We start from the raw sequence: 26685 nt of genomic DNA on the forward strand, positions 1-26685 counted from the left end.
ACTGTTCCAAAGTTTAGGCGCTAGATAGGAAAAGGATCTGCCGCCTGCACTTGATTTTGAAATTCTAGGTATTACCAACTGACCTGACACCTGAGAGCGTAGTGCACGTGATGGACTATAATACGTTAGAAGTTCTCTCAAGTAGTGAGGAGCTAAACCATGCAGGGCTTTATAGGTAATAAGCAAGATTTTAAAGTTTATGCGATGCTTTATAGGTAACCAGTGCAAGGTTGACAGAACCGGGCTAATATGCTCATACTTTTTTACTCTGTGTCGCTTTATTATATCTCCTAGAGGTAGCATGTATAATGCGAAGAGCGTAGGCCCTAAGACTGAGCCCTGTGGTACACCGTACTGGACTTGCGATTTGCGTGATACCTCATTGTTTATTGCTACATATTGAAAACGGTCGCATAAATAAGATCTAAGCCATTTCAAAGGTATTTCCTTAATACCGACATCATTTTCGAGTCTATGTAGGAGCTGTGGTCAATGGTGTCGAATGCAGCACTAAGATCTAGCAGCACCAATAAGGAGATACAACCTCGGTCGGACGCCATAAGCAGATCATTTGTAACTCTAATCAGAGCAGTCTCTGTACTGTGATGTGCTCTAAATCCAGACTGGAAATCTTCATTAATCTCATTCCTTTGGAGGAAGGAGCATATTTGAGTTGAGACTACTTTTTCCAGAACTTAAGATAAGAAAGGTAGATTCGAAATAGGTCTGTAGTTAACTAGTTCTCCAGGGTCCAGATGAGTTTTTTTGACAAGGGGCCTTACAACAGCCACCTTATATGCTTTAGGCACATGTCCTAATGTCAGAGATGAGTCAATAATGCTAAGTAGAGGATCTATAATTTCTGGGAGCATCTCTTTCAGTAGATTTGTAGGTATAGGGTCTAACATGCATGAAGTTGATTTAGATGATCTAATTATTTTAGAGAGTTCATCGTGATCTATAGTAGAAAATAAACATAATTTCTCCTTAGAGGCGCTGTAGTTAGTCGTTTGTTCAGCGGGATTCACTTCTGGTTGCATAGTTATAATTTTTTCTCTAATATCTTGGATTTTATTTGTGAAATAGTTCATAAAATCATCACTGCTATGCTGGTATACAGAATCAGAAGTCGCTGACGATTTATTTTTGGTTAATTTATCCACTGTATCAAATAAAAATCTAGGGTTATGCTGGTTTTCTTCTATTAATGATGAAATGTAGGCAGATCTAGACGTTTTAGGGCTTTCCTGTATTTTTTAATACTATCCTTCCAGGCAGTACGAAATACCTCTAATTTAGTTTTCTTAAAGTTGCGCTCCATTTTTCGTGCCGCTTTCTTTAGAGCCTGAGTGTGTTCATTATTCCACGGTGTCGGTCTGTCATTTTTAATCTTCTTTAAGCGCAGAGGAGCAACTATGTCTAGCGTTTCCGAGAAGGTGGCATTAATATTTTCAATGGTAAAGTCAAGATCTTCAACGTTATTACTCATGCTAGAGATTTGAGACAATTCAGGCAAATTTTCAAGAAACGCACCTTTTGTAGTCGAAGTTATTGTTCTACAATATTTGTAACTTGGAGTTTGATTTGCCACCATCGGGTAGTGAAGCAAGCATGATACCAGATAATGATCCGAAATGTCTTCGCTCTGCTGATTGATTTTTACGTCGCCCACGTTTATACCGTAAAACAATATTGAATCTAAAGTATGATTACGAAGGTGAGAAGGTCCGACACATGTTGACTAACGCCCATGGAGTTAAGAGTGTCTTTAAAAGCCATTCCTAAAGCATCTGTATCATTATCTACATGAATGTTAAAGTCCCCGGCAACAAGGACTCTGTCTGCAGTCAGTACTAGTTCTGATAAAAACCCACCAAATTCTTTAATAAAATCTGTGTGGTGCCCTGGAGGCCTATATACAATAGCCAGAATAAATTTTAAAGATGTTTTGTCCTTAGTATTAGGTATTGATGCATCAAGTACCATGACTTCAAAAGAATTGTATTTAGGATTAGACTTCTGAGAATGCTAAAAGAGTTACGGTAAAGTGCAGCAACACCTCCCCTTCTGCCTTTTAGGCGAGGCTCGTGTTTATAATAATAATCTTGGGGGACAGACTCATTTAAAGCAATATAATCATCTGGCTTTAGCCATGTTTTTGTCAGACAGAGCATGTCTATTTTATGATCTGTTATCATATCTTTAACAAAAAGTGCTTTATTAGAGAGAGATCTAATATTTAATCTAATATAAGAAGCCATAACTCACCGGGTTTGAAGAGTAATTACAACTTACCAAGGCTGCACGGTGATTCTTAGTATATACGCTTAAGAGAGAAACCGTTAGCACACAAGAAAACTAGAAGGCGAGATGATATTTAGCAGTGTAAACAGAAAGCCCGCTAGCAAGCTTGTGCTATGCTAACGGCGCTGAGTGTTTTGGTTTAAGATCTTCAAGTAAATAACCAGGAGATGGTTATTGAGATATCGGGATAAGTTTAGCAACAACAGTGATAAGCAACAATGTATGCTATGAATAAAATACACTAATATGAAAGAAAATACAAGTGCAGTGATACAACAAACCGATTCCGCTGCAGTGAGGTGAAACTCCGTCTACCGGAAGCCTTAAGTCATTTTGTTTCGTGAAGATAAATAAGTTTCCCTTAAAACAAAACAAGTATTTGCTTTATTATTTGAAGCTTCGCTGGTCGTTCAACAGGAGCATGACACTTACGTATTTGAACAAGACTAAGCTGTGCTTTAGTTAAAACGGTCTTTTCAGCTGAAGTTGAAGTCCAGTCTCGGTTCAGCAGGAGAGCAAGATAAAGCATGACAGTGATTGAGAATTAGGCCTCTAGTTTAGCAGCTCGCCAGAATGAAGCAGAAACCAGCACTCCATAGCTTATAACAGAAGTCTTTGGGAGATCAGTCACGCAGCACCAAGGGACATATGTATTACATTTCCTGAGGGTAAACCTACTGATCCAAGATCGGCTTTCCCTAGACTATATATTCATACAGTATTTTATGATATGTCCCCAATATTACACATGCAGTGCCAAGATGTCAGTTAAATTCACGACATTAATGTTAATGATTCCCAAAGTCAACATGATTCAAAATGGATTACACCTTACCGATCAGTTCTGACTTCTATCTCTTCTTTACAAAAAACTTCTATCATAGCTTTGCATACTGTGGTAGGCTTTATGAGACCAGTTTTTTTATTGCACTTTTGCTTTTTGTTGTCCTTATGTATGCAATTGTCTCCATTGTTTACCCCATCTGTAAGTCGCTTTGGATAAATGCTTCTGCTAAATGACTAAACTTAATGACTCGATTTACTTTCTCAAAACTCTTCCTGGTGTTGTTGTGCGTGACTGTTCCAATGTTAGTCCTCATGATCTTTTACTAAAAATAATAATTTGCTCCATCTCAACAATGACTTTTTGGTATGGGTTAGTATGGAATGTTGGCTTGCCGGTTAACTATAATAAATAGATGTTTATGAGATGCTTGTCAGATCACATCAAAACTGATGTTCGACCAGCAGTCTTTACTGAAGAGCGTTTGGTACCTTGAGTTCCCTATGAAAGACGTTTTAATTGATCAACGGCTTATGATATCAGTGCATACTCGTACCCTTCAGAGACCACTTGTTCTGTTTCTAAGCTGAAATATGTAAATCAGCTCCAAATATTTTGCAAGTTACAGAAATTCGGGCCCATGTTAGATTGGCTATGATCATTATTCTCCGCTTCGTCATCTAAAATTAGAAATCCCCGTAGAGGAAACTGCTGGCCTAGAGAGCATTGAGAGAAATCACAGTCTCATGAAACAGAGGCAGTGCTAAATATACTTTGGAAGGACGCCAGTGGGAACCTCTGCATGCTCCGTTTCTATTGTCCCGATATTCACTAACTGTATACACAACCTAAGCAATGGGAAAAGCTACATTTTTGTGCATAGAAGCTTCTGTGTAATCCAGATGATGATTATTATTGCACAGTGAATAATTTAGCTATGATAAGTTGTATTGAAAAACTGAAATGGGCGGAGCTTGAATTAAAGACATGGACCTATGTCAGCTACATTTAAACAAATATACATTTCTGTACCATGAAGGGATAGTTCAGCCAAACAGAAAAATGTTGTCATTTAATCCCCCTCGTGTTGTAAAATCTGTATATGAGTTTTGATGGAACATAAAAGAAGATACTCCTAATAGTTGAACATTTTTCATCTTTGTTTTATTTCTAGGACAACACATTTTGTGTGCCTTTTAACACAACTTGTGTTGTCTCTGTCATTAACTTTACCCATACCAACACAGAACGTGTTCAAATAAACCATATTAATATCAACACATTTTGAGAAACGTCTCAGTGGTTTTGTGTTCATACTGTACAGTGGAAGTCAAAGGGGCCCCGATGTCGTTTGGTTTACGGTCTTCAAAATATAGTTTTTTTTGTGTGTTTTGCAGAAGAAAGTCATACATGTTTTGAATGAAATGAAGGAATGATGAAAGAATTTTCGGTAATGCTTTACTTAAAGCATATACTGTACTGTATGTATTTTGCATTATACAAGTAGTTTTTGTAATGCATCTTATAATGCAATTGTAATGTCTTACAAATAATTCTTCAGTTCAGTTAATACAGTAACACTTATGTATTCTTTGTTACCCTTTGATTTTTTTATTTAGTTATTAATCTTTACAACATCATTTAAGTAAGGGATAACGTCCCTTACAGGCAGCCGGTTGTTATCGCAGAAATAAGCCCTGTAGGTGTGATCAGGAGGATTCTGGTTTAATCTGGTGTAAATATAATGTCATATATGTTATTAAAAGACATATTTATATTTCATTTGTCCAAAAAACCTCTCAAAATGATTTGCTGCATCCGGGTTACCGTGTGTTATTAGTCTTGAGAGGTTGTTATCTGGGATAACGAACCTGCAAATGTTGCGACTGGCCAATCAGAATCAAGCATTCCAACGAGCCGTGTACTGATGTCTTATAACATACATTAAGAACCTTTATAATGCATCATACCCTTTCATAATCCTTTATAACGTGTTACAGAATTTTCGTTTTGTGAACTATCTTTTAGTGCTTTTTATCTATATTAGCATTGCCATTTGCACCTAAACATGATATGACATGATATGATGATATAATTCTGTACTTGATACGGTCAGAGCGGATGCAAAATAATTTTGTGATTGTTTTCTCTCGCAAACTGACTTTAAATATAAGCATGGTGGCGATTACACTAAAGCTGTAGAATTTGTTCTGTAGATGTCGAGTGTGCAAAACTGTTCTGTCACCTGGAGGTCCCACTGGTTTCACTATAAATTAGCGTCTTTTTGGCAGATTTCGATACAGAACTCTCTCCTGGGTGCTCAGCAGGGACAACAGGGGATGGGTCCGAGCAGGTCTCACTTAAATAGACAGCTGTGAAACTTGTGCTGGGGTTTGGAGCGTGATCACTCTGGGAAAACTGCTGCCTCGAACTCCCATCTGTGCCGCCATTGTCAAAATATGATACAATAATCCAGATGTGAATTATACAGACACATAAAACATGCAGCCGTTTTTCGCTGTTTTTGTTTTATAGAGAGTGAGTGAATGAGATGACCCCGCGTTGAAGGTGTAGATATACTATAGTAGGCAGTCCTTACAAGGTTATAAACGTTTTTGGCATGCCTGATGGGTTTTGGGGTAGGTTTTTCGAATTGTTTTTTAAAGTCATTTTGTTATCATAAGAACAGTACATGGGCGATTGGTCCTTTAGAACTACGCTTGACATCCTCAAATCTTTAACAATGCAATTTGTTTGCATATACTTTATTTATCATATGTTCTGAAACTGAGATTAAACAAATAAAATGGGATAGTGTTTCCATTTCTCACTTTCTAAATTAATAGACTTTGACTTTTGAAATTGGTAATGGTGCCCAATGAGATGATTGATATAAAAATGGCAAAATTAGATGTATCTTTAGACTATCTGTAGCCCTCATTACATCCCTTTCACGGGTTAAACAAATATACACTTTCTTTACATTAAAGTAAAACCCCTGCTTTAGATGAAACAAAAGTATTGGGCACAGCAAACATTGGTTAAACACACTGAAAACATGAAATGAATTAAAAACTGTTTTCTTCATGTATTTATAAAAGCATTTAAAGTCTGTCCTTTGTTGTGATTTTTTTCGTTCGTTCTTTAAAACAATGATCTTATAAAATATTCATTTATATTCAGAATGTTTGCAAATGTTAAAAGCGTAACACATCCCATACTGGTCACTATTATTTCCAGAGTGCTTAAGACGGAAAATATGTTTCTCTGTTGTACCAGAGCCGATTTTATTTTGAACAGTCGTGCAAGCACGTGAAGAACTCCTATTCATTGTGTATGTTGTAGCAGATAAGATTGTAATTCCACCTCGGTGTTCTTGGCCCAGCTGATCTTTTGACACATAGAGGTTCTTAAAAATATCCATATCTTCTCTCTACTATTCGTCACAGGATATCTGCAAAGCCTTGTGGTGCCATCGGGTCGGAAGAAAATGCGAGACCAAGTTCATGCCGGCGGCCGAGGGTTCCGTCTGTGGTCCGGAGATGGTGAGACACAGTCGCGTCTTTAAAAGAATCCTTCTTTATGCTCTTTCCTTTGAGCTCAAGTGGCACAAAAGCCAAACTGTCTGTTCCCTGCCGTACTTTTCTCTCAATGAGTTTAATCATTGAAGTGTTCTCATGGTTATTGAGCTCATGTCATTAACCGCGGGAGGGAGAAAATGGTTTAGGGGGTTTTTGTTTTTTCCTTTGAATAGGTTTTAACAGATGTCTTGTGTCTTGAACGAGTGTTTCCAGGGAGGCAGAGCAAAGAAAGGCAAGTGTAAATGCCAGTGGCGTGAAAGAGATTTCATGCCGGGTGTCGGGAAAGGAAATCTAACTGGTGACTGTGATGTTCACAATAGAGGTCGAGGAACTTCACACGAGAACTGTGAAAGACAGAAAGACGCAGAACGATACGCAGATAAACAGACGGACTAAAATATGTATAAAGACACACTAGAGCTCGACAGACAGACAGACAGACCGACAGATGTTAGCTGTCAGATGCAATATTCCTTCATTCTTCTCTTCTCTATGGATGCCTTTGCACTGATTCAAGCCCTTCACAACAGATTGGGTTTAATGAGCTCATGCAGGCCTCGGCTGACCTCCTGGGGAGTCTCTTTACTCACTTATGTTAGTGAAGTGCGTTTAGGGCATCAGGGTAATTACGGGCCCGGTCCGGGGCGCAGGGGGTCGGGTGATCAGGGAAGACGAACACTTCTCTCACAAAACACGCTCTCCTATTCCAACTCATGTCATATCTGGCCGATACAGAGGCGAGCGCTGGTGGTCTGCGCTGGAGAAAAAGAGCAAGATGTTTTTTGCATGTGTTCGGGCGACGGCTCTTGGGGGTACTTGGTTTGCAATAAATTGGACACGACAGTTTAATCCTCTTTATTCTAAGCGAGAGCCAAATGACAGTATGCAGCACTAATAATGACAGTCTGCTTTAGGAATCCTGGATATCTGCTTTCAGGAAATATCAGCTGGACCACATGAGGAAGCGGCTCATGTTGCACTTATAGAGTGTGTGACTGGGAATGAGATTCGTTCACTTACTTATACTGTACATGTTCTTTGCTTATTATTTCTTACAAAGAGCTGAACTGGGTTTAATTGTGTCTAGTGGGAATCAAAGATGAAACCTTTAGATGCTTTAATTGATCTATAAAATTAATTCTAGTCATTTATTCACCCTAATGTCATTTCAAACCTTACTTAACACAAAAACAGAATATATTATTGTATATATGTATACAATACATGTCACATTTAGTGTTTCACAGGAGAGAGACGTTTGGGATGACTTGAGGATGAGTAATTGATTTATTGGTAACACCAATAATATCAGGACGTGTTTGTGTTGAGGAGATGCTAACAAAGCATTATTCACATAGTGTTCTCTCCTAAAGTGTTAGTCTTCTGTTTAGTATAACTGATAGTTTAGTCAGTCTACCAACCATTATTCCAGTTCGGAGGCTTGTAAATATTTCGTTTAGATGTCAAGTTCACTTCAACGAAGTTTAATGGTGCAATGCAAAACGATTTAGAAGTGCGTTAGATTGTAACTTTGTGCCCCTTTACATCAAAACTGGGCTAAATTGTAACTTACACATAAATTGTAACTGTACTCCGCACGAGCTTGAGTGGTGTTAGCAGTCGGAATAATGTGTGTTTTTCAGTGGTGTCGTCGTGGACAGTGTGTAAAGCAGGGCGATGAAGGTCCAAAGCCAGTTCATGGTCAGTGGTCGTCCTGGTCTGGGTGGTCCAGCTGTTCTAGGAGCTGTGAGAGTGGAGTGACCTACAGGGAGAGACATTGCATAAACCCAAGGTACAATCACACCACGACAACAAGTTTGCAAGAGACTGGAGTTACGTTTGTATTAATGTATTGATTTTCATTTCTGGCCTGTGTTTTGTCCTCTGCCAGGCCGATGTATGGGGGCAGGTTTTGTGAGGGCTCATCTCGTTCTTATAAACTCTGTAACACTGATGATTGTCCTCACAACACTGTGGACTTCAGAGCTGTGCAGTGTGCTGAGTTCAACAGCAAGCCCTTTCGTGGATGGCACTACAAATGGAAACCCTACACACGTGTGGACGGTTGGTCAATATGAGTTTGATCATTGGTTAGGGTGGAGGAGAGGTTTGACCTGTTGTTAAACAGTAGGACAGTGTTTTTGGCATTGTCTTGAATAATGTACTAGATTATGAGACAACACAATTTATTACTGTTACAAATTAAAATTGTAACACATGGGAATGTTAAATGTATCATATTTATGTTGTATTTAAATAATTTTAAAAACAAGAATTTCTCTGGAATGAAAAACACTGTACATGAGTCATTCCTTTATAGACAGAACCAATTATAGTTGTGAATGTTCGTATAAGCTGAAACTTAAAAACATTGTCAGGATATCATAAATGCTGATATAGAAAGTTTATGTAAATGTTCAGGTTGTGCCACAATTTAAATTTATGGATTCTGACTGGAAGTTTAAACACTTATTTTTTCCAACACATTCATACATTATATACTGTATATACAGAATAGTTTTCACTTTGGTTCAATTTATTTGTCGGTCCTGCAACTGCATTAATATCAGTCTTATGGTCTTAGATTTACATATAAGGTTAGTTTTAGACTTTAAAGGGATAGTTCACCCCAAAAGGAACATCCTGTCATCATTTACTCGCCCCCAGGTTGTTCCAAACCTGTATACATTTCTTTGTTCTGCTGAACACAGAGAAAGATATTTGGAAGAATGTCAGTAACCGATCAGTTCTCCTCGCCCATTTACTGCCATAGTGGGGAATATGAATACCATGGGAGTCAATGGGGGATAAGATTTGATTGGTTATCGACATTCTTCAAAATGTCTTTCTCTGTGTTCATCAGAACAAATAAATGCCCTCAGGTTGTTTCAAATCGGTACGAGTAAATTATGACAGTATTGTCATTTTGGGGTAAAATATCCCTTTAACTCAACTCTAACTACAGTGTAATTGAACAAACTCTTTCCTATGGGTTATGGTTTTGGGGTAATAGAGTAAGGGGCCATTCACACAGAACGCGTCTTTGTATCTAAAAACACGAGACGTACAAGTAGAAATTATTTAAATTTGACACGCTCATGTACGAGGCGCTGCAAAAGACGCGAGCGCAACGGCCATGCACGTCTGTCAAGCGCATTGGAATGGAAAAATTGCATTCTGTGTGAATGGCCCAAAAGGATGTCTGATGTGATTCTTTTTTTTGCAATAGTGGGTCAAAGAAGTTTAAAAGGTCATCTATCATTTGATCAAAGCTTTTTTATAAACTTGAACTTCAAATGTTACTAAGATATATTAAGCTATCTTTAGACTCAAAAATCTTGATCTCTGATCATTATTCACAAGAACATTTTGGATCGATTTTAAGTTCAGTTTAGAGTTTATTCTAGAATTATTTGAAACTCTGCTTGATGTATCTTGTGCATGTGTTGTTGTTTTAGATCAGGATGTGTGTAAGCTCTATTGCTTTGCTGAAGGCTACGACTTCTTCTTTGCCCTCTCGAGTAAAGTGAGAGATGGAACGCTCTGCACACAAGACAGTTCGAACGTCTGCATCGACGGCAACTGTGAGGTGAGAATGACATGTAACATATGCTGTTTTAAACTATCACCTTTATTCAAAATCCTAGATTGCAATTGTTCAGCTTGACGAATCGATTTTATGGTGAAGATGAGGCCGTCCAGAGTCAAGGAACCGGGCAACTGTGATATATGTGGAAGCACTTCCCTTTAGATTTAGATAATGTTGTCATTTACTTGTATCTTACATTTATCTTCAAAACTATTGCCAGATTCCTAAGTCAACTGTGTAATTGATAGTGACATGCACTGACAATTTGCTTGCACAGTAATGTGATTATAACCTATAATTCTATAAACCGGAAAACATGGTGAATACAAAATATTCAGAGCCGTAACAAATCACTTCCTATAATAAAAGTGTCTTTCAGCACTGGTATAGATGCCGCTGGCTCTTTTTGCATTCGGTAATGGAATACTGACGCAGTCGGTGTGTTATCATCAGAAACACAGGTTTACAAGCTTTTGAAGAGCGTTCACTCTATAGCATGCCGGGAATTCTCACAGCGCTTGGCTTTCTGGTTTTTACTGCCATGGAAATTCCCATTGAGATACAAAACGACAAAGTGTCTTTCATCTCAATGTTTCAACTCAGAGAGGCTGAGGACCATTCGGAAAACAGACCGATTAAAAAAAAGTCTGTCCTCAGCGACTTGTGTTCTGGGACAGACATCAGTTTAGTGCCGATTGGATGTTTGCATTAGGAGAGCCAACTGCAATTCCATTTAATTGAATTTTACTCTGACTGGTGCGTTTCACTGACAGCATGTCAAATCTGTTTTTATATTATAAAAGAAAAATGGTTTCAGTATGAAATGGTTATAAATTGCAGTGGAGCAGAAAAATTCTACTCTAGTGGATTTAGTTTATATAAGCATTAATGATGAGTCATGTAAGTGATTTGTCAGTTTCATGATTTGGATAATATGCGAGTCTATGACAAAAAGTAAGTTTGCGCTGTTTTGACAACATTACAAAAAGTATGTTATACATACAACACGTCAGCTAACTTGAAAAGTACTTGGGTAGCTGACTCCTTATATGTACATGGACAAATCCCCGGATCAAGATTTTAGGTTAAAGGTATGTGAATGTATTAGTGAAGGTCCCACTTCCGTCAAGTTCTAACTCATTTTAAGTGGTCTTGTTGTGCGACAAATGATTTTTCTCAAGTAATATGGAACCCAAATGTTGCATCCAAAGTAGTTATGAAAGCAAAATGTTCTTTTAAATTTCATGTCATCTACCAATTTAGCTGAAGAATATTTTATTTCTGCATATTGCTTTGATGGATGCTGCATATATCCTGTAGCTCTTTATTAATACAGCATGTATTCTTTCAGCATCAGCTCCACCCACTCTGAGTGGTTATACTGAACTGTCATTACTGTTTAAAGATGGATTACAGTGATTTATTTCTAGTACCGATGTTGCTGAGAGGTCATGATGTGTGTTTTCAGAGCGTTGGCTGTGACAGGGTGCTCGGGTCCAACGCCGTGCCGGATATGTGTGGCATCTGCAAAGGCGACAACTCCACATGCAAGATGTACAAAGGACAATACACCAAACAACATTACTTGAGTCGTACGTGTCTATTTTTTGCCTCAGAGCACTTGCATAAACTTTGGCTCAGAGCCTACAACCTTCTTACTGTCAACAGCTTACAATACTTGAAATGATGGAGTAAGAAGTGATTGATTTAAAGAGCTTTTTATAAACAGCAGGCGATTTTCTAACAAATGATTTTACTTCTGTAAAAATAGACTGTGCTTAAAACAAATAAAGGCCCGATTATGGACCCTAGGGCACGCCTAGTGACAGACCCCTTATTCCCCCATAATTGTTTGATAGACTAAGCAAAAGTCTCATAACACACACATTAATTAATATACGTTTTCATAACTGAATGTGTTTTAAAAAAATTTGTTTCCATTCTTGCATATAAATCTACATTTTGAGACAACCGGTGCATTGTTTGACTAGCCTGGAACAAAATGAATTGGATTAGAATAGACCGATGGCTTAAAGAAGTTCACCCAAAAATAAATGTGGTGTTATTTTTTTTCACTCACCCACATGATGTTAAACATGTTTAGTGAACATCCGGCGTCTTCGGAGCACAAATGATGATATTTAAGTGACATCCGAGAGATTTCCAGGCCTCCTCGTAGACATCATGGTTATAGTTGTTGTCAAGGTCCAGAAATGTACTAAAGACATTGTTAAATTAGTCCATACACTAATAGTGGCTGGGTTGAATTTTTTTGAAGTGACGAGAATACTTAATGTGTGAAAAATAAACCAAAATACAGACTTTAATCGATATATGCCAGTGTATGGTGCGCATTTACGAGAGCACTTTGACGCATGTGTATTAGGTTTGTGCGCCGAACGCCGCATGGGGCTTGCCCCTATTGGACGCCGGCACTCTGACTCACAACGCAGAAAAGTGATATTGCAAAGAAGATGAAGAAGTGCTCTTGTGTATGCGTACCATAGACTGACAAAACAGAGGAGAATATATAGATTAAAGTCTGTATTTTGGTTTGTTTTTCACACATAAAGCATTCTCGTCGCTTCAGAAAAATTCAACTGAGCCACTGTGCTTCTCGATGTCTTTAGTTCTTTTCTGGACCTTGACAACAACTAACACAATGATGTCTGAAGAGGCCTGGAAATCTCTCGGATGTCACCCTAAATATCCTCATTTGTGCTCTGAAGACGCCGGAAGTTCTCTGAACATGTTTAACGTCTTGTTAATGAGTAATAAATCACACAAAGTAGATTTTTGGGTGAACTTCACCCTTCAAACTTAAAAGTAGACACAAACTAATGCCATTTCACAGTTGAAATACTCCAATACATTCAAACATTTTATCCCTAAACATGAAATCTCTTTCTTCTGTAGATTATTACCGTGTAGTCACCATACCAGCTGGAGCACGTAGCATTCGTGTGATGGAGCTCAACTCCTCCAGTTCCTACCTGGCCGTGAGGAATCTGCAGAGGAAATATTACCTCAACGGTCGTTGGACGGTGGACTGGCCTGGCAGACTCCCGATCGCTGGAGCTGTGTTTGACTACAAGAGACCCTACAACCGTCCAGAGAGTCTCACCTCTACTGGACCCACTAATGAGACTCTGGTGCTTGAGGTAGGTCCTGGTAAACCCCTATCCTGACACACCGCAGTTATCTGTAACTGCTGAATAGCTATATCGTGTATAATTCACAATTCATTCCACATAATAAACAAAAAAATGCAAACATGCATCTAAATTACATTTACGTTTATTACTTACATGTTGGCTTAAAAATGTTGCTGTAGTTGTGCAGCTAGTTGCCAGTGATTTACTGTAGATTTATATTTATCAAATTTATTGGCAACAGTTTGTACAATGATAAACGAACTTTAAACATCAGACAAAAGTCTTTATCTTTACAGAAGAAACACTATAACATAACAGCCCCATGCAAAGCATTCTGGGAAATCATTCATCTGTTTTCTTTTTCTAACTTTGGATCCCAGAATGTCTGCATGAGGCTGTTATTTTATAGTTTTTTTCTGTAAAGATAGCTTAGTACAAAGACATGTTGCGCTGTGGTGATCATGTGGAAAACTCTCTTCAAAACTTCCTCTCTTGTACCGCATGTCCAGCATGTAGTCAACATTTTGTCGGGAAATGGTGATCATACCATTGTTCTTAAATTGTTGATGCCATGTTCATTTCCCGCACAGGTACTTCAGCAGGGCTGGAACATGGGCATTTTGTGGGAATACACGCTGTCCAAGGAAGATACAGACAGGCGGAATCAACCCAAACACAACTACACCTGGGCCATCATTCGATCGCAGTGCTCAGCCACCTGTGCAGGAGGTACAGCATAGTCTGCTGATCAGTCAATACAGTCAATGATCTTTTCCTGAAGCCAGATCCGCTCAGAGATAACCTTTGAGAGTAGCATCTGTTGCCATTTCTACACAAAGATGGTGCTGGTGACAGGGGAGGCGAGCGCTCTCACATCCGATGTGTGTTTCCACTAGCTCGAGAGCCAGGCGATGACATAACCAGTGTTATTATATAACACAGCCACTTATAAACATGCCCCTGCTCTTTGTTTATGGGTTACAGGAGTTTCGCAAACATTTTAATATCCAGAGTAATTTGATTCAGCATCTTGATGCAATCGCAAGATGCTTTTGATGCAAGGGTCAGAAGTCAAAACAAATCAAATTCATAGTAACCGAACCACGCTTATGATGTTTGAAAATCATTTTCTTTTATGCAATGTGACATAATGAGAACAATTAGAAACATAGTTGTTGTTTTGTGAACCATTTGCTTGGTACAAACATTATACTGCCCCCAGGGCCTGTGACGCTTGTGGGTGCTGGTTTGAGAACAACAGGTTTTAGGGGCCGTGCAAAATACGTTACATGGACAGTATTCACTGGAGCAACCTTGGGTTCAGCGTACTGCTAAGGAACGGGCAAGCCTGCACAAAACTCCTTTATTCACAAAGTTCTTTTTAAATGTGTTTATTTGTTAAATACTTTGACTAATTTGACTTGCTTTCAGCTACCAAGACCAATGTAGCACTCCCAATGTAGCACAAAACAACAACTTTCCAATGATTCAAGTTTTTAACAGTGGTGGCGCTATAGTGGTGGGCTAAGGGGGCTGAAGCACCGAATGTTTTCAGTAATGCCCCGAATGTTTTATTATCATGCCGTCTACGAATCCCTTAGGGGCCGTTTACATTTTGAGTCTTTTGCATGTCTACCCCGGGCAAATGTGAGGGGCTTCTTCTTCGTGGAAAAACAACATTTGAAGTGTGAAAACAAAACCCCTCTCCCAGCAATTTCGGTGGCTTAGTGAATAAGACGTGTGACAAGTAGTAAAGCTACATATGAGTGCAAGATCGAATCCACCTATTGTTGAACTACACTCACAGATCATACAGGAATTTATTTTCAACAAAATGAAAAATATATTTGAAAATGGCTAACAGGTGTTTATAATAAAGTCTATGGTGAGGTTAAGGGTAGAAGAGAAGTATTATTAGTTTTCATCTATTTAATTATTTGAATTCATATACTCATTTACACTCTTGTTATGATTGTATAATGTATACTGCAGAACATTACATTTGACCTTGCTGTGTCGAAACGGAATGGAGGGCCATTCACATGTTGCAGGGAAAAACGCTGGTTGCGTCGCTTTTTCCCTCTTGCTTTTTTTGATTAAGTTATATTTTAGGGGCTTTTGACTTTATTTGATAGGACAGTGGAGAAAAGACAGGACAGCTTTGGTTAGAGACAGGGGAGTGGGACCGGCAAATGACGCTTGAGATGGGAATCGAACTCAGGTCGTACTGCAAGTGCACTGGCACTATACTTGTATGTCAACACACTAACTTTTGGCTTTTGTAACCGAAGCTTTCTCTCTCTTTCTGATGCTTGGGAGTTTGCGCTCCTTTAGGGTCTGGCATTACTATGTGAGCACGATTGACACGCATTAACATTTAAATAACAAACCTGAGTAAACAATTACAATGTCCAGTAATGCGCAACGTGGTCGCGAACAAGGTGCCCTGTTAAAGGTTTTTGCATATGGGCCCGTACCTGACTTGCAACGTCACTGTTCTCGAACACGGATAGCCACTCACCTTAGTTCCGCCCCTTGTTTTTAACATTCTTGTAATGTAATGCAAATGCCAGTTTGCTGCCTTTCCACATCCTGGTATCACATCATGATTTGGCTCCATACCATTTTATATGGGTAGTAAATGAAATAACATCTTTCTAAATACACTAACCAAAAAAAACAGGCTGGACTGTTTTTCATTAACTATGAATCAATCCAAGTGAATTACACATTCAATCTAACATCATTATGTAAACCTTAATTATAATAGCATTATTATACCTCAGCCCATTTCGCAAGAGTTACTTTTGTGATGGATGCTGTGGGTTAAAGGTGCTACCCACGGCTTTCTTATCGCAAGTGTAACTCAATAGCCCTCGTAGTTCACCCTCAGGCGAGCCACCAAGACCAGGTCTGTTCCCATCATTTGTACCCTCCTCCCCTTTAACACCAGTCCTGAGATTACAGCTCTGCTGTAATGGTGTGCAGAGAGCCTGAGGCGAGAGGCATCTGAAGGTGAACAATACCTGCTTTAGTATGTCCTTTAACCCAGAAGTCAAACGCCCTCTAGACTAACTCTGAAAAGCTGAAATAACATGGGCTTTGAGTCCAAGAGTTCTTTTTAATGATGTCAACGGTCAACCAGTTCATAAACACAAAGTAATTTGCCAGAGCATTTTAAAAACGTATATTTCGGATTGTAGCAGAGGACCGTTCAAGATGGAGGAATATTGTTTAATTGGAACAAAATGTTTTTGTGTTCCTCAGGTCAGATGGTTACTAAATCAGTATGCTACAAGGATCTGAGAGTTCAGGTGAACACCTCGTACTGTAACTCACGAATTCGACCCGCCACCGGTGTGGTGTCCTGCAATTCTCAGCCATGCCCTCCAAGGTAACGCCACCCTCATGTTTTGCTATTTTTGGCGGGGGGGACAGTTCACTCACGAATGAAAGTGGAAAACAAAGTTATTTTGAGAAATGTCACAGTGGTTTTAACTCCATACAATAGAAGTCATATACAGGTTTTGAAATGACATCAGGATGAGTACCAACAATAAATGTTTTTAATGGAACTATCCTTTTAACCAAGTAAATTTATTTTTATGTCAGTGTCAGTTCAACATCTTAAGACTTATTAGTGGTGTCTTATTAGGGGGGCACTTTTACACAATTCTTAACCAGATCTTTTAGATTTGCAGTCTAACTTGTTTTGAGCCATTGTGGATCTGTGGATTTGTGATACACATAATATTCAAATTTTGTGAATGTGTAATTTTTTCCTAGTGAACAAAAAAATTTACACTGGTGGAAGGACCGAGGCCTTATTAAGACACCAGGGTTGTTTCCAAAATAGCGCCTATACCCTAATATAGTGCACTATTTGGGGTGACATCCGTTTTTAGTGATGTCCGAATTCATAGTGTAAATTATTGAGTGCACTCATTCAATCCCATGATGCATCGTAATAATGCGTGTACAAGTGATGTGCACTCATAGCTAGCTGCTAGCCATCGATTGTGAGTCTCGCACTGGTGATTTTCCTCGACTCGGTAGAAGATGGCGCCCGCAGCGCTTCGGGAATTCATTTTCTTGTTTCATTCGCTAATTAAATGTAGGGAATAGGGAATGAGGGTATAGGGTGTAATTTCAGACACAGCCGTGAATATTCCAGAGATTTGGGAACAGGTCACCGGAACCACCTAGCATCCAATATTGCGCTAACAAACACTAAACACACATTAGCCACACCCTCACAAACACCTATAATGCTTTAACATTACTTCTTCAAAAACTTGCTTATAGTGGTTTGATACTACTATGCCACTGATCTACTGCACATTACTTCAGTTCAGCCCAACACTGCTAAATTTGAGCGTGTGATTTTAGACCTCACTGCCCCTGTTTTCTCCTGTCTCTTAATAATATTTTTAAAGCCGTTTCCTTGGCAACGCCATGCAGGCCCATTTTTCTTGTCTCACATGTAAAGTCTAGTCAGTGACCCCTGGGAGGAGCGATCCATCGCCCGCTTTCTCCACTGCGTCTGCAAACCGTAATTCCCAATAATGTTCGACAGCTTGGAAAGGTAGACGCGGGATTATAGAATGACACTAACGCCAGGTCTGCCAAAATGGCCGCCAGTTCACAGAACTGGTTAAGTGTGTCCAGAGGGCCCAGATATCCAGAAAGAGACATCTTTACAGTCAGTAGCTCAGCAGATTTAAACGCCGGAGAGTTATTGGAGGTTTTTGCAAGATTTTTTTACTTTTGTGACTTAAAGAAAAATCAAGGACAATGAAGTTACCTTGCTTGCCGGTCTATGTAATATTTTTCTCAAAACGTTTATATATTTAAAAAAATAAGACACATATATAAAATATAAATGAATGCATAAATTATATAAACTTCATAGAATATTTATTTATGAAAATATCGCTGAAGTTTGAAACGCCCCCGGCAACTCCAGATTGGTCACATGCCCTGATGTCACTATTTGTGACGTATACTGATCTCTACTGATTGACTGGGAGACATTTATGCGCTAACACAAGGAAAGCCGTTGTAATCTGTCGATTAAGTTACCAAATATGGTAACTTGCTCGATAACGGGTCAACTATGCCGTATATCCCTTGAGAGACTCCTAAAGACTCATGACCCGATGTGGTTTCTTCGCGACCTTCCCTAAATGTATTAAAGTGTCTGAAACTCCTGTAAAATCTGCTTTATAGCGTGCTGATTGTTTCCCAAGTGTAGCAGTGTTTTCCTTGGCTCGCCGCTTCTCCTCCATCTCTTGTTCTCTGTGTCGGTTGCTCTCTTATTCTTATACATATCCTTGAGGAAGATCATGTACTTCTATCCAGCAAAGTATCTACATCTGTGTGCCATCATTAGCACACTACACACAGCTGGCTGTACTTGAGGGATAATGCTGGGATGCTGCGCTCATTTTCCATACTTCATCCAAACACACAAAACGCCTGTAAATATGCAACTTAAATTGCTTACAGGTTAGAATATAACAACATTTAAAAAGAGGAAATAAAGATGCAAAAAATAACTTAAATGTAAAACAACATAAATATATAATGTAACAGAGTAAGATAAAAAAATAACAAATGCGAAAATGAACTACGGCAATCACCAATATCAGATTTTCGCTACATGGTCATCATGGACAAAATAATCTATGGTAACAATACTATCACAATATCAATTGAATTTTTTCTATGATTTTAAATATGTAAATCTAACGTTTAACTAATCTTTTATTATTTATTAGGATTTTTGCCCAATGAATACTTATAAGTTTAGGGAGGCAGAAAGGGAGAGCTTGTAACCATTGTGGCTCTGTTATTGAGGTGCTGAATACTGTACAATATTGCCATATGTGTATAATACACAATATCTATGATCATGGATTTTAATAGCATGATTATTGCCCATACCTATACTGTATATTGTTACACCCTAGTGAAAACAAAAAGCTAATATATTGACAAAAAAAACTCTAGACATGATTATTTGTCTTAAGTACCTGATCTGTTGGGCTTAACCCATCATTCTATGATTCAATTCTCTATTCATTTACAAAATCTTTTACTTTTTTTGCTGAGTGTATTTTGTATCCAAAATTTTACTTAATTTCTAATGGTAAAAGGCTCCAGATTTTGTTCCACGCTTTTAACAGTACCGGGGTCGATAAATCTGCATCCCATGTGCCAACGAGCCTCTCCTTAGCTAAATTAACTTTACTGATTGAAACAAACCAGTCATTTCCCAAATGCTGCGTGAGAACATGCTTCATCCAACACGTTTGTGTGAAACCGAGGCTGGTTTGATGCACTAGTGACTATGACAAAGAGGGGCATAGCCAGTAAACATTTCTTAGGCGCTCAGGCTAAATCCGCCCTCTGACGGCTATCTGGCAACAAACTTTAGGTGTGGTTGGGAGTTTTAGCTGTGGGGTGAGGAGGTCACCTTGGCCAACATGCCAATGCCAACCGTGTTTGTGTCCAGGGTGTACCCCTCCATTACTCAAAACGTTGGCATTAGAAGGCATCCATTCCTGGGACCGTGACAAAGGTGACCTCAGAGCCCTGACCCCAGATCAGGATGAAAATTGGGGAATTGTACACTTACAACGAAGGTCATTCGATATGACAAATCAATGATGGTTTAAACAAGCTGATCCAGGAAAAATTAACTGAAGACCGTGATGCTAATCGCATGAGACACGAAAGAGGCGAACGGACGTTTCATAGGCTTGTTTTTGTTGATGTTGTGTTGTTGTTAATGAGGACGCGTGCGTTTATGAATCCTTTTATGAATGTTTGAGGTCCTTTAGACATCATTTATTGGAAAGTTGTATAATTCCAGATGTCAGATGTTTTACCATTATTTCCACATGATCGTGCAACCACATGTTCTGACAGACAGTTGAATAATTTTGAGACGTTTCAAGAAGAATATCCTTCTCTGTCTTGCCATGGTGCAGTAATATGGCTAACATACTGATTTATGATGCAGGATATTGAATATGCGGTGAGATCATGGGTCATAGAACGACACTGGATAAACACGTTCAGAAGCTAGCATGGCTAAAGCCGACGTTTAGCCTGGTGCTGAAAGACGAGGGGTTTAAAAGGATGAGACCAGTTTCTTCTGGATTAATGTGAGGGCTTTTTCGGTCTTCTGGGACTGTGACCGACTGTAGAGAACTAGACTAGCCAGCAAAGAGTTGCATATTAATGCTCACAGGAAAGTAGCTAATGTAAACTTCACCCGTCTGTCACGCGGTGAATGGGCATAAGTGAAGGAAGGGTGTAGTCTTTGGCATTCGGCATACGTAGCGTTTATTTTTTATGTTTAGTCATAAACAATGTGTTTTTGTTTAGTCATAAGGTGCTTAAACAAATGCGTCACATACATCATTTTCATACATTTAATGACATTTTTCATTTAGAGGTTATGTGCGAGTTAGTCACAAAGTTCTGAACTACTTTCCTGTTATACAATTTATTGTGTCAATTATTGTGAATATCTGTGTTGTTGAATGCAATGTTGTCTAATAACTTTACAGCTATTTAATTTACATGTAAGGAAAAAAATTATTAGTAAATATGTGAAATGATGACATAACCAAAATGATCAGGCAAATTTAAAATATTATTTTAAAGAGTCATCTAGCTTTGTAACAACTTAACCTGAAGATATAACATTATAGAGCAGGGGTATTCACTTAAAAGGATCCTTGGGTATAGAGCGATGCATGGCTTAATATATGAACAATGGCATTGACTCTATAATTGTGAAATAAAAAATTCGTAAACGTTGAAAAAAAACATTTCTTGGAGGCCGCCATTTTTTTGCGTCAAAATCCGTGATGTCAAATGGTTGCAACCTAAACCTGTTCTCTTTCGCAACAGCGAAGCACACTTGTTTTCCATATCTAACTGTAAAATATGACACGTAAAACATAAGATCAGATATAAAAACACACAGGGACAGTAGGGGGCGGTATGTCCTCTTGACACAAGCCTGCCTGCCTGCCATAAAAGAAGAACGCGTTCAGTATCAGTTAGTGTCTGTTCAAGGTAAGCGTGCATTAAATCATAGCTTTAAGACATTAGCATCCACCATAATCGTATACTTTATACATCATGACAATATACTGATAAACACAACATCGAGATGCTTGCAGTTTGGTTATTTATTTTGTATAAGACGTGAATATTAGCCCCCGTCAGATAATGACCGAGGGAGAGTCAAAATCTGGACAAAATGCATTATATAAAGGCTAAAATATTTTGTATGTAATAAATTTAAAATTATTTTAGTTATTTTTATGCATGTTTGTGTTGTTTCTGTTTATATTTACTGAAGAACTGGGACCCGTTTCAGAAAGCAGGGTAAGAGCAAACTCAGTGTAAGTTAACCCCAGAAAACGGGATACTCTGGGTTTTCAGTTTCAGAACGCGAGGTATATCAAACCCGTGACCGCGGGGTAAGTCAACCCCGTTTCAGAAATCAAGGTATCTTATACTTAGAGTGAGTAACCATAGTAACCTACTCTGTGAACCTAACCTGGTCGGGAGCAGGTTTTATTCCACTAACCCGAGGTTTGTTACAATCTCCGCCCCTTTTCGAAGCGCGAGCGGTGTTGAAATTGCCTTCGCCGTTTGTTTTTTCATTCGTTTTCCTTAATCGCGCACAAGTTCGTAACACAGACATTAAATGTCCGTTTATTCAGTACCCGTAGATGAGGAAGCTGCATTCATTCAGAGAGAGTTACATTTACGTCGGGAGAGAATATATGGTGAAGCCACGTTTGGATGTTTTATCATATCCGGAGGATTCTTTATTTGAGAGGCACAGTTTTTCTTTACAGTCCATTAAATATATTCACACTCTGCTTCATCCTTACATCACAAACCTCACTCGTCGTGGCTGCACTCTTACATCTGAGCAGATTCTCTGTTACGTTTCTTTGCTAACGGAAGCTTTCTTTATAACACCGGGGATGCAGAACACGTTAGCAAGGCAACTGTATGCAGAGCAGTAAGAAAAGTGTGTATCGCTCTCAAGCACTTTATATACATTTGTGTTAAGTTTCCTGTGAGAGCCATCAAAGAGGAGTTTCATAGGATTGCAGGTGAATGGTGAACGTCTTTCTGAATAAGCTGATCAAATAAATGTGCTCTTGCTGCCACCTCTAATAATTCAAATACCCTTTAGGATTTCCCAATGTGATTGGGTGCACATTTAAAAGGTCCCACTCGCCCCGCTCTGCGCGGGCTTCGAACTGCCGTCGGTCAGAACGAGGGACCGGCGCTCTAACCACGAGCCTAACGACCGCAGTCCCTATTACGTCTGTCGCTAGAGCATCTCTAGCTGGCCTCCGTTACACATAGCTGGAGCAGGGGCAAGCATGGCCAGTTTTTTGTCTTCTATAGCCACAGTGCTCGGTTCTCATATCCTCATAACTTTCAAGGCCAGTTTATTAAATATATCAAACATTTCCCAGTCAGGCATCCTACCAGCAAGAGCATTTAAACTCACCGGACTGAATGATGTTTTTATATTTCATTTCCAGCTGCTGCCACGTTCTTTTTATTGCAGAAGGATTGCACCTACATGACAAAAAATCGTAGGTATATATGTTTATACATATACGATATACATAATATATATATATATATATATAGTTCCTCCAATTCGACTGGCGAGAAATAAACGGAGCGTTTTTTGTCACGTGGCGTTGCCATGGTGAATCGTGTTATCTTCGCTCAATTGATGATGGCTTTTTAAAGCCGCGGTGAACACGAGTAACCTCGGGTGAACTTACTCAGAGTGGATTTAACTGATTGAAACCAGCTGTTCTGAAACAGAAAACTCAGAGTAGCGATTATCTGAGTAAATCAACTCAGAGTTCATATTTTAACTCAGTGTTGCTTGAACCTCCTTATTGAAACGGGTCCCTGATTAGTGTGTATGTGTTTAGTTTGGCTGCCTGTGCGTGCAACCAGTTTACGTCATCAAAAAAGAACATGGCGGCCTCCTTAGGTTAAAATGAGTATTACATTTAGGTTTTTTTAAGAATCGAAAATATTTCTAACGCCAAAAGTCGTTTTACTGATTTCTACTTAAAGTCATCCTACAGAATATTGTCTGAAAATATAACAACAATGTCTTCAATATTGACCGAATATTTTCATTTTAAAGATAGAAATGAATCTGTAGCAAGGATTTCGAGAAGTGCACAGTATTTTACACCTTTTCGATCTTCCCTCTTTTAAGTTTATATTTTTTAGTGTGCCGTTCTTAAACAGCCAGAGGATCATCCAGCATGATTTTACTAACATAATGATGCTGAGGGACTGAACTCCGCTCTGAGCTGTCATCGAAAGTATCAGACGACATCAGTCACTGTGGCTTTAGAGGCAGGCGTGTCTCTGACAGACACAACTGAAATGCAGAAAGGGACACCGGTTCTATCCCAGTCCAATCCCTAGAATATGCCTGTCATTAATGTTGCATCATTTTCTTGTTCCTATGAAATCATTAGCAAATAGTCAGATGTGTGCAAACTTCATATGGCAGCCAAAATGTTTATGCAAAATTGTAAACACTGATTGGTTTACTAGGATTCTGAGTGAAACTTTGGGATGCAAGTAAAAACAGCGTTAAAGACCTTTTTTCATTAGACTGCAGTCTGAGTTTGTGGTTACTAGGAGATGTTGTCATGTTCTTTTGCGTAATGCAGTTGCCTCCAGACCTTAGCTCTCTGATTGTTTTCTCCTGTTACGTAGGACTGTTTACTTGCCCCCTAGAGGTGGGATTTAGGTGGAGATGTTCATACAGATAACCACAAGACTGAATAAATGAGTAAATGAAACTACCCCTTCCCAAACCGGTTATGTTAATGCACAAGCATGAACGCTCATAACTTCTCATTGAAACCAACTTTGAATTTGAAATATTAACATTTTAATAATTCATAACTTGCCCCGTGTTTCAGACACAAATGATACCTCGGATTTTGTGTTAAGGTTTTGGTTCTTAAGGCTGGAATACACTACAAGACTTTTAAACAGATTTAAAGAAAATACATACACTTGCAGACTTTTTGAACGTGTGCATAGAAAACAATACATCATCAAATCTGCAGACTGGCGCAGACTTTTTGCAAAAACTCCAGATTTCAAATTTGGGCGAAAATCTGAGCAAAATTCTTGTAGTGTATAACACCCATTAGTGACCTGACATTTGGATATTCCATTAACTAAAAGGAGTGAGTCCTATATCCCGAGACCAGAAAATGATAAAAAAAACTAAACTCCCTAACAACCAGTCGCAATGTGATGTTTACTTTAACATTATTGCACAATTGTATGTAGATAATGTGCTTCTGAGGCAAATTTTGAGTAAAACAGAAACAAAGTTGCCTAACAACAGCCAGTTTAGTTGACTAGTCTATCTCTGATAACGCTGGCATAGAGATGTTCTTCCAGGGTGAGTAAGAAAGAGCTCGTATGTCAATCTTATCAGAATGCGCTGGCTCAGTGCTGGAAATCGATCTTTGCAGGTATTTCTGGGCTTCCTGCCCTGAGTGATCGAGAGAGTCGGTTAAGACATGCAAAACCATTGTTAATATCTTATAAATACCATATCTGAGGGTATTTTGAAAATGGAATATAAAGCTACATATGTAATAATTGCATTACAATATGTAATAATTCTTCTAATTAAACGCAAAATGATATATGACGTCTAAGGCTATGTTTACATTTGACTGCTTTTTTTAAGCTGCTAGCGTCTGTTTTACACAATAGGCCTTCCGATCCCTCTCGTGAAGCCAACACAGATTCAAATTGCAATTCATCGACTGGCTTCCAGAGACATAAATAATATTTTGGTCTATATAGCTAATTTTGCCTTTCAGGACAACTGTGAGTGGAGTGAATTTTTTTCATAACTCATCCGTTTAACTTATTTTAAGCCTTCAAGTCTGCATAGTTGAGGGAGTGGCCATTTGAGTGGATTCAGCAACCAGGCACCTCAGCTTCAACCACGAGGCAGTAAATGTATGGCTTATCAACTTATTTAATGGATACCTTTATGGTCACCTTTCATTTTATGAAAAAGAGCTACATATACATACTGCTTTACTTGTGTTCCACAGCTAAAACGTCATGCAAGGTTAAACAACATGAGATTGACCGAGTGATGATGTTATTAGTGAAGGGATTCTCTCTCAAGGTTTGGAGGCACTATAGCACTTCAGTGGCCCCCCGTGGACCATTCAGCATACAGACTGGGACCAGGAAAACAAAAAACCCTGTTGTGTATTTTAAATTACAGCGCAATTTATTACACATCGAGAGAAATCCATCATGTCTTGTTAACAGTCATCTGAGAGGGACTTACTTTTAGATGTCCAAGAGCATAGCAATGAGTCACTCTCGACGTGTCTTCCTGTAATACTAGCCAAACATTTGCTCGCGTCTATTCCAGTTTTCGAATAGCGTGATACTGTCATTATGTCATCAACAGGTGGCAAGAGCTGAACCAATGTATCAGTGCCATGAAAATTCACATTTCTCTCTCTGTCTCTCTCTCTCTTTGTCTCTCTCTCAAGATTCAAAAAAGCTTTATTGGCATGATAACATTTTTTTTTCAATTTTTTTTAAGGAAGATTAAATATAAACATTCTGTATAAAATAAAATTAGAGTATCCTATATAAGAAACAATATGTACATATCAATACAGACATAAAAGTGTGAAGTATTGACAAAAAATCTCAGTGAAAGTGACAGGATCCTGTCATTAATGTGTCCGTTTGTGTGTGTTGTGTCAGTGTTGTGTCAGTCTCTCTCTCTCTCTCTCTCTCTCTCTCTATGTCTCTCTCTCTCTGTCTGGGTCTTTTTCTACCTCATTAACTGGCCTCTATAAACACCATTTACTGCATTCCCATTTTGCTGATGTCCTGTTGGTTTGGCCTGAACTCCTCAGGGTTTACGTGAGGCCGGGGGTTAAAAGCCTTTCAAACTCAACACACACTCCCGACTAATGGATGTGGACACACAGGCGCGTGTTCTTGTTAAACACAGCCAGAGGTTTAAGGGTTTGTGTGTTACCACTGAAATTTTATTGATGGCTACTGCAAACTCAAGTCAGTTTAACACGGCTTTAGTCATTATAACGCTGATCTCAAAAAAGCACCTTCACAGAAGACAATAGAAGATTTAAACACTAACAGTTCACAGAGAGT

At 38.8% G+C, this 26685-nt stretch overlaps 1 protein-coding gene across 1 annotated transcript in view; it reads left to right on the top strand.

The window, feature by feature from the left end:
* The window catches only part of adamts16 (ADAM metallopeptidase with thrombospondin type 1 motif, 16), a gene marked incomplete at its 5' end in the record, with an annotated part of 57324 nt that overhangs the window by 20152 nt on the left and 10487 nt on the right, over positions 1-26685 (top strand). Inside the window, 8 exons of the mRNA XM_079469040.1 lie at positions 6538-6633; positions 8313-8461; positions 8561-8733; positions 10128-10258; positions 11727-11850; positions 13175-13419; positions 14004-14142; positions 16681-16807. Of these exons, the coding sequence (XP_079325166.1) occupies positions 6538-6633; positions 8313-8461; positions 8561-8733; positions 10128-10258; positions 11727-11850; positions 13175-13419; positions 14004-14142; positions 16681-16807 (1184 nt within the window). The remainder of the gene's footprint in view (positions 1-6537; positions 6634-8312; positions 8462-8560; positions 8734-10127; positions 10259-11726; positions 11851-13174; positions 13420-14003; positions 14143-16680; positions 16808-26685) is intronic.

Source organism: Barbatula barbatula (assembly GCF_947034865.1).
Source record: "Barbatula barbatula genome assembly, chromosome: 12".
Classification (NCBI taxonomy): Eukaryota; Metazoa; Chordata; class Actinopteri; order Cypriniformes; family Nemacheilidae; genus Barbatula; species Barbatula barbatula.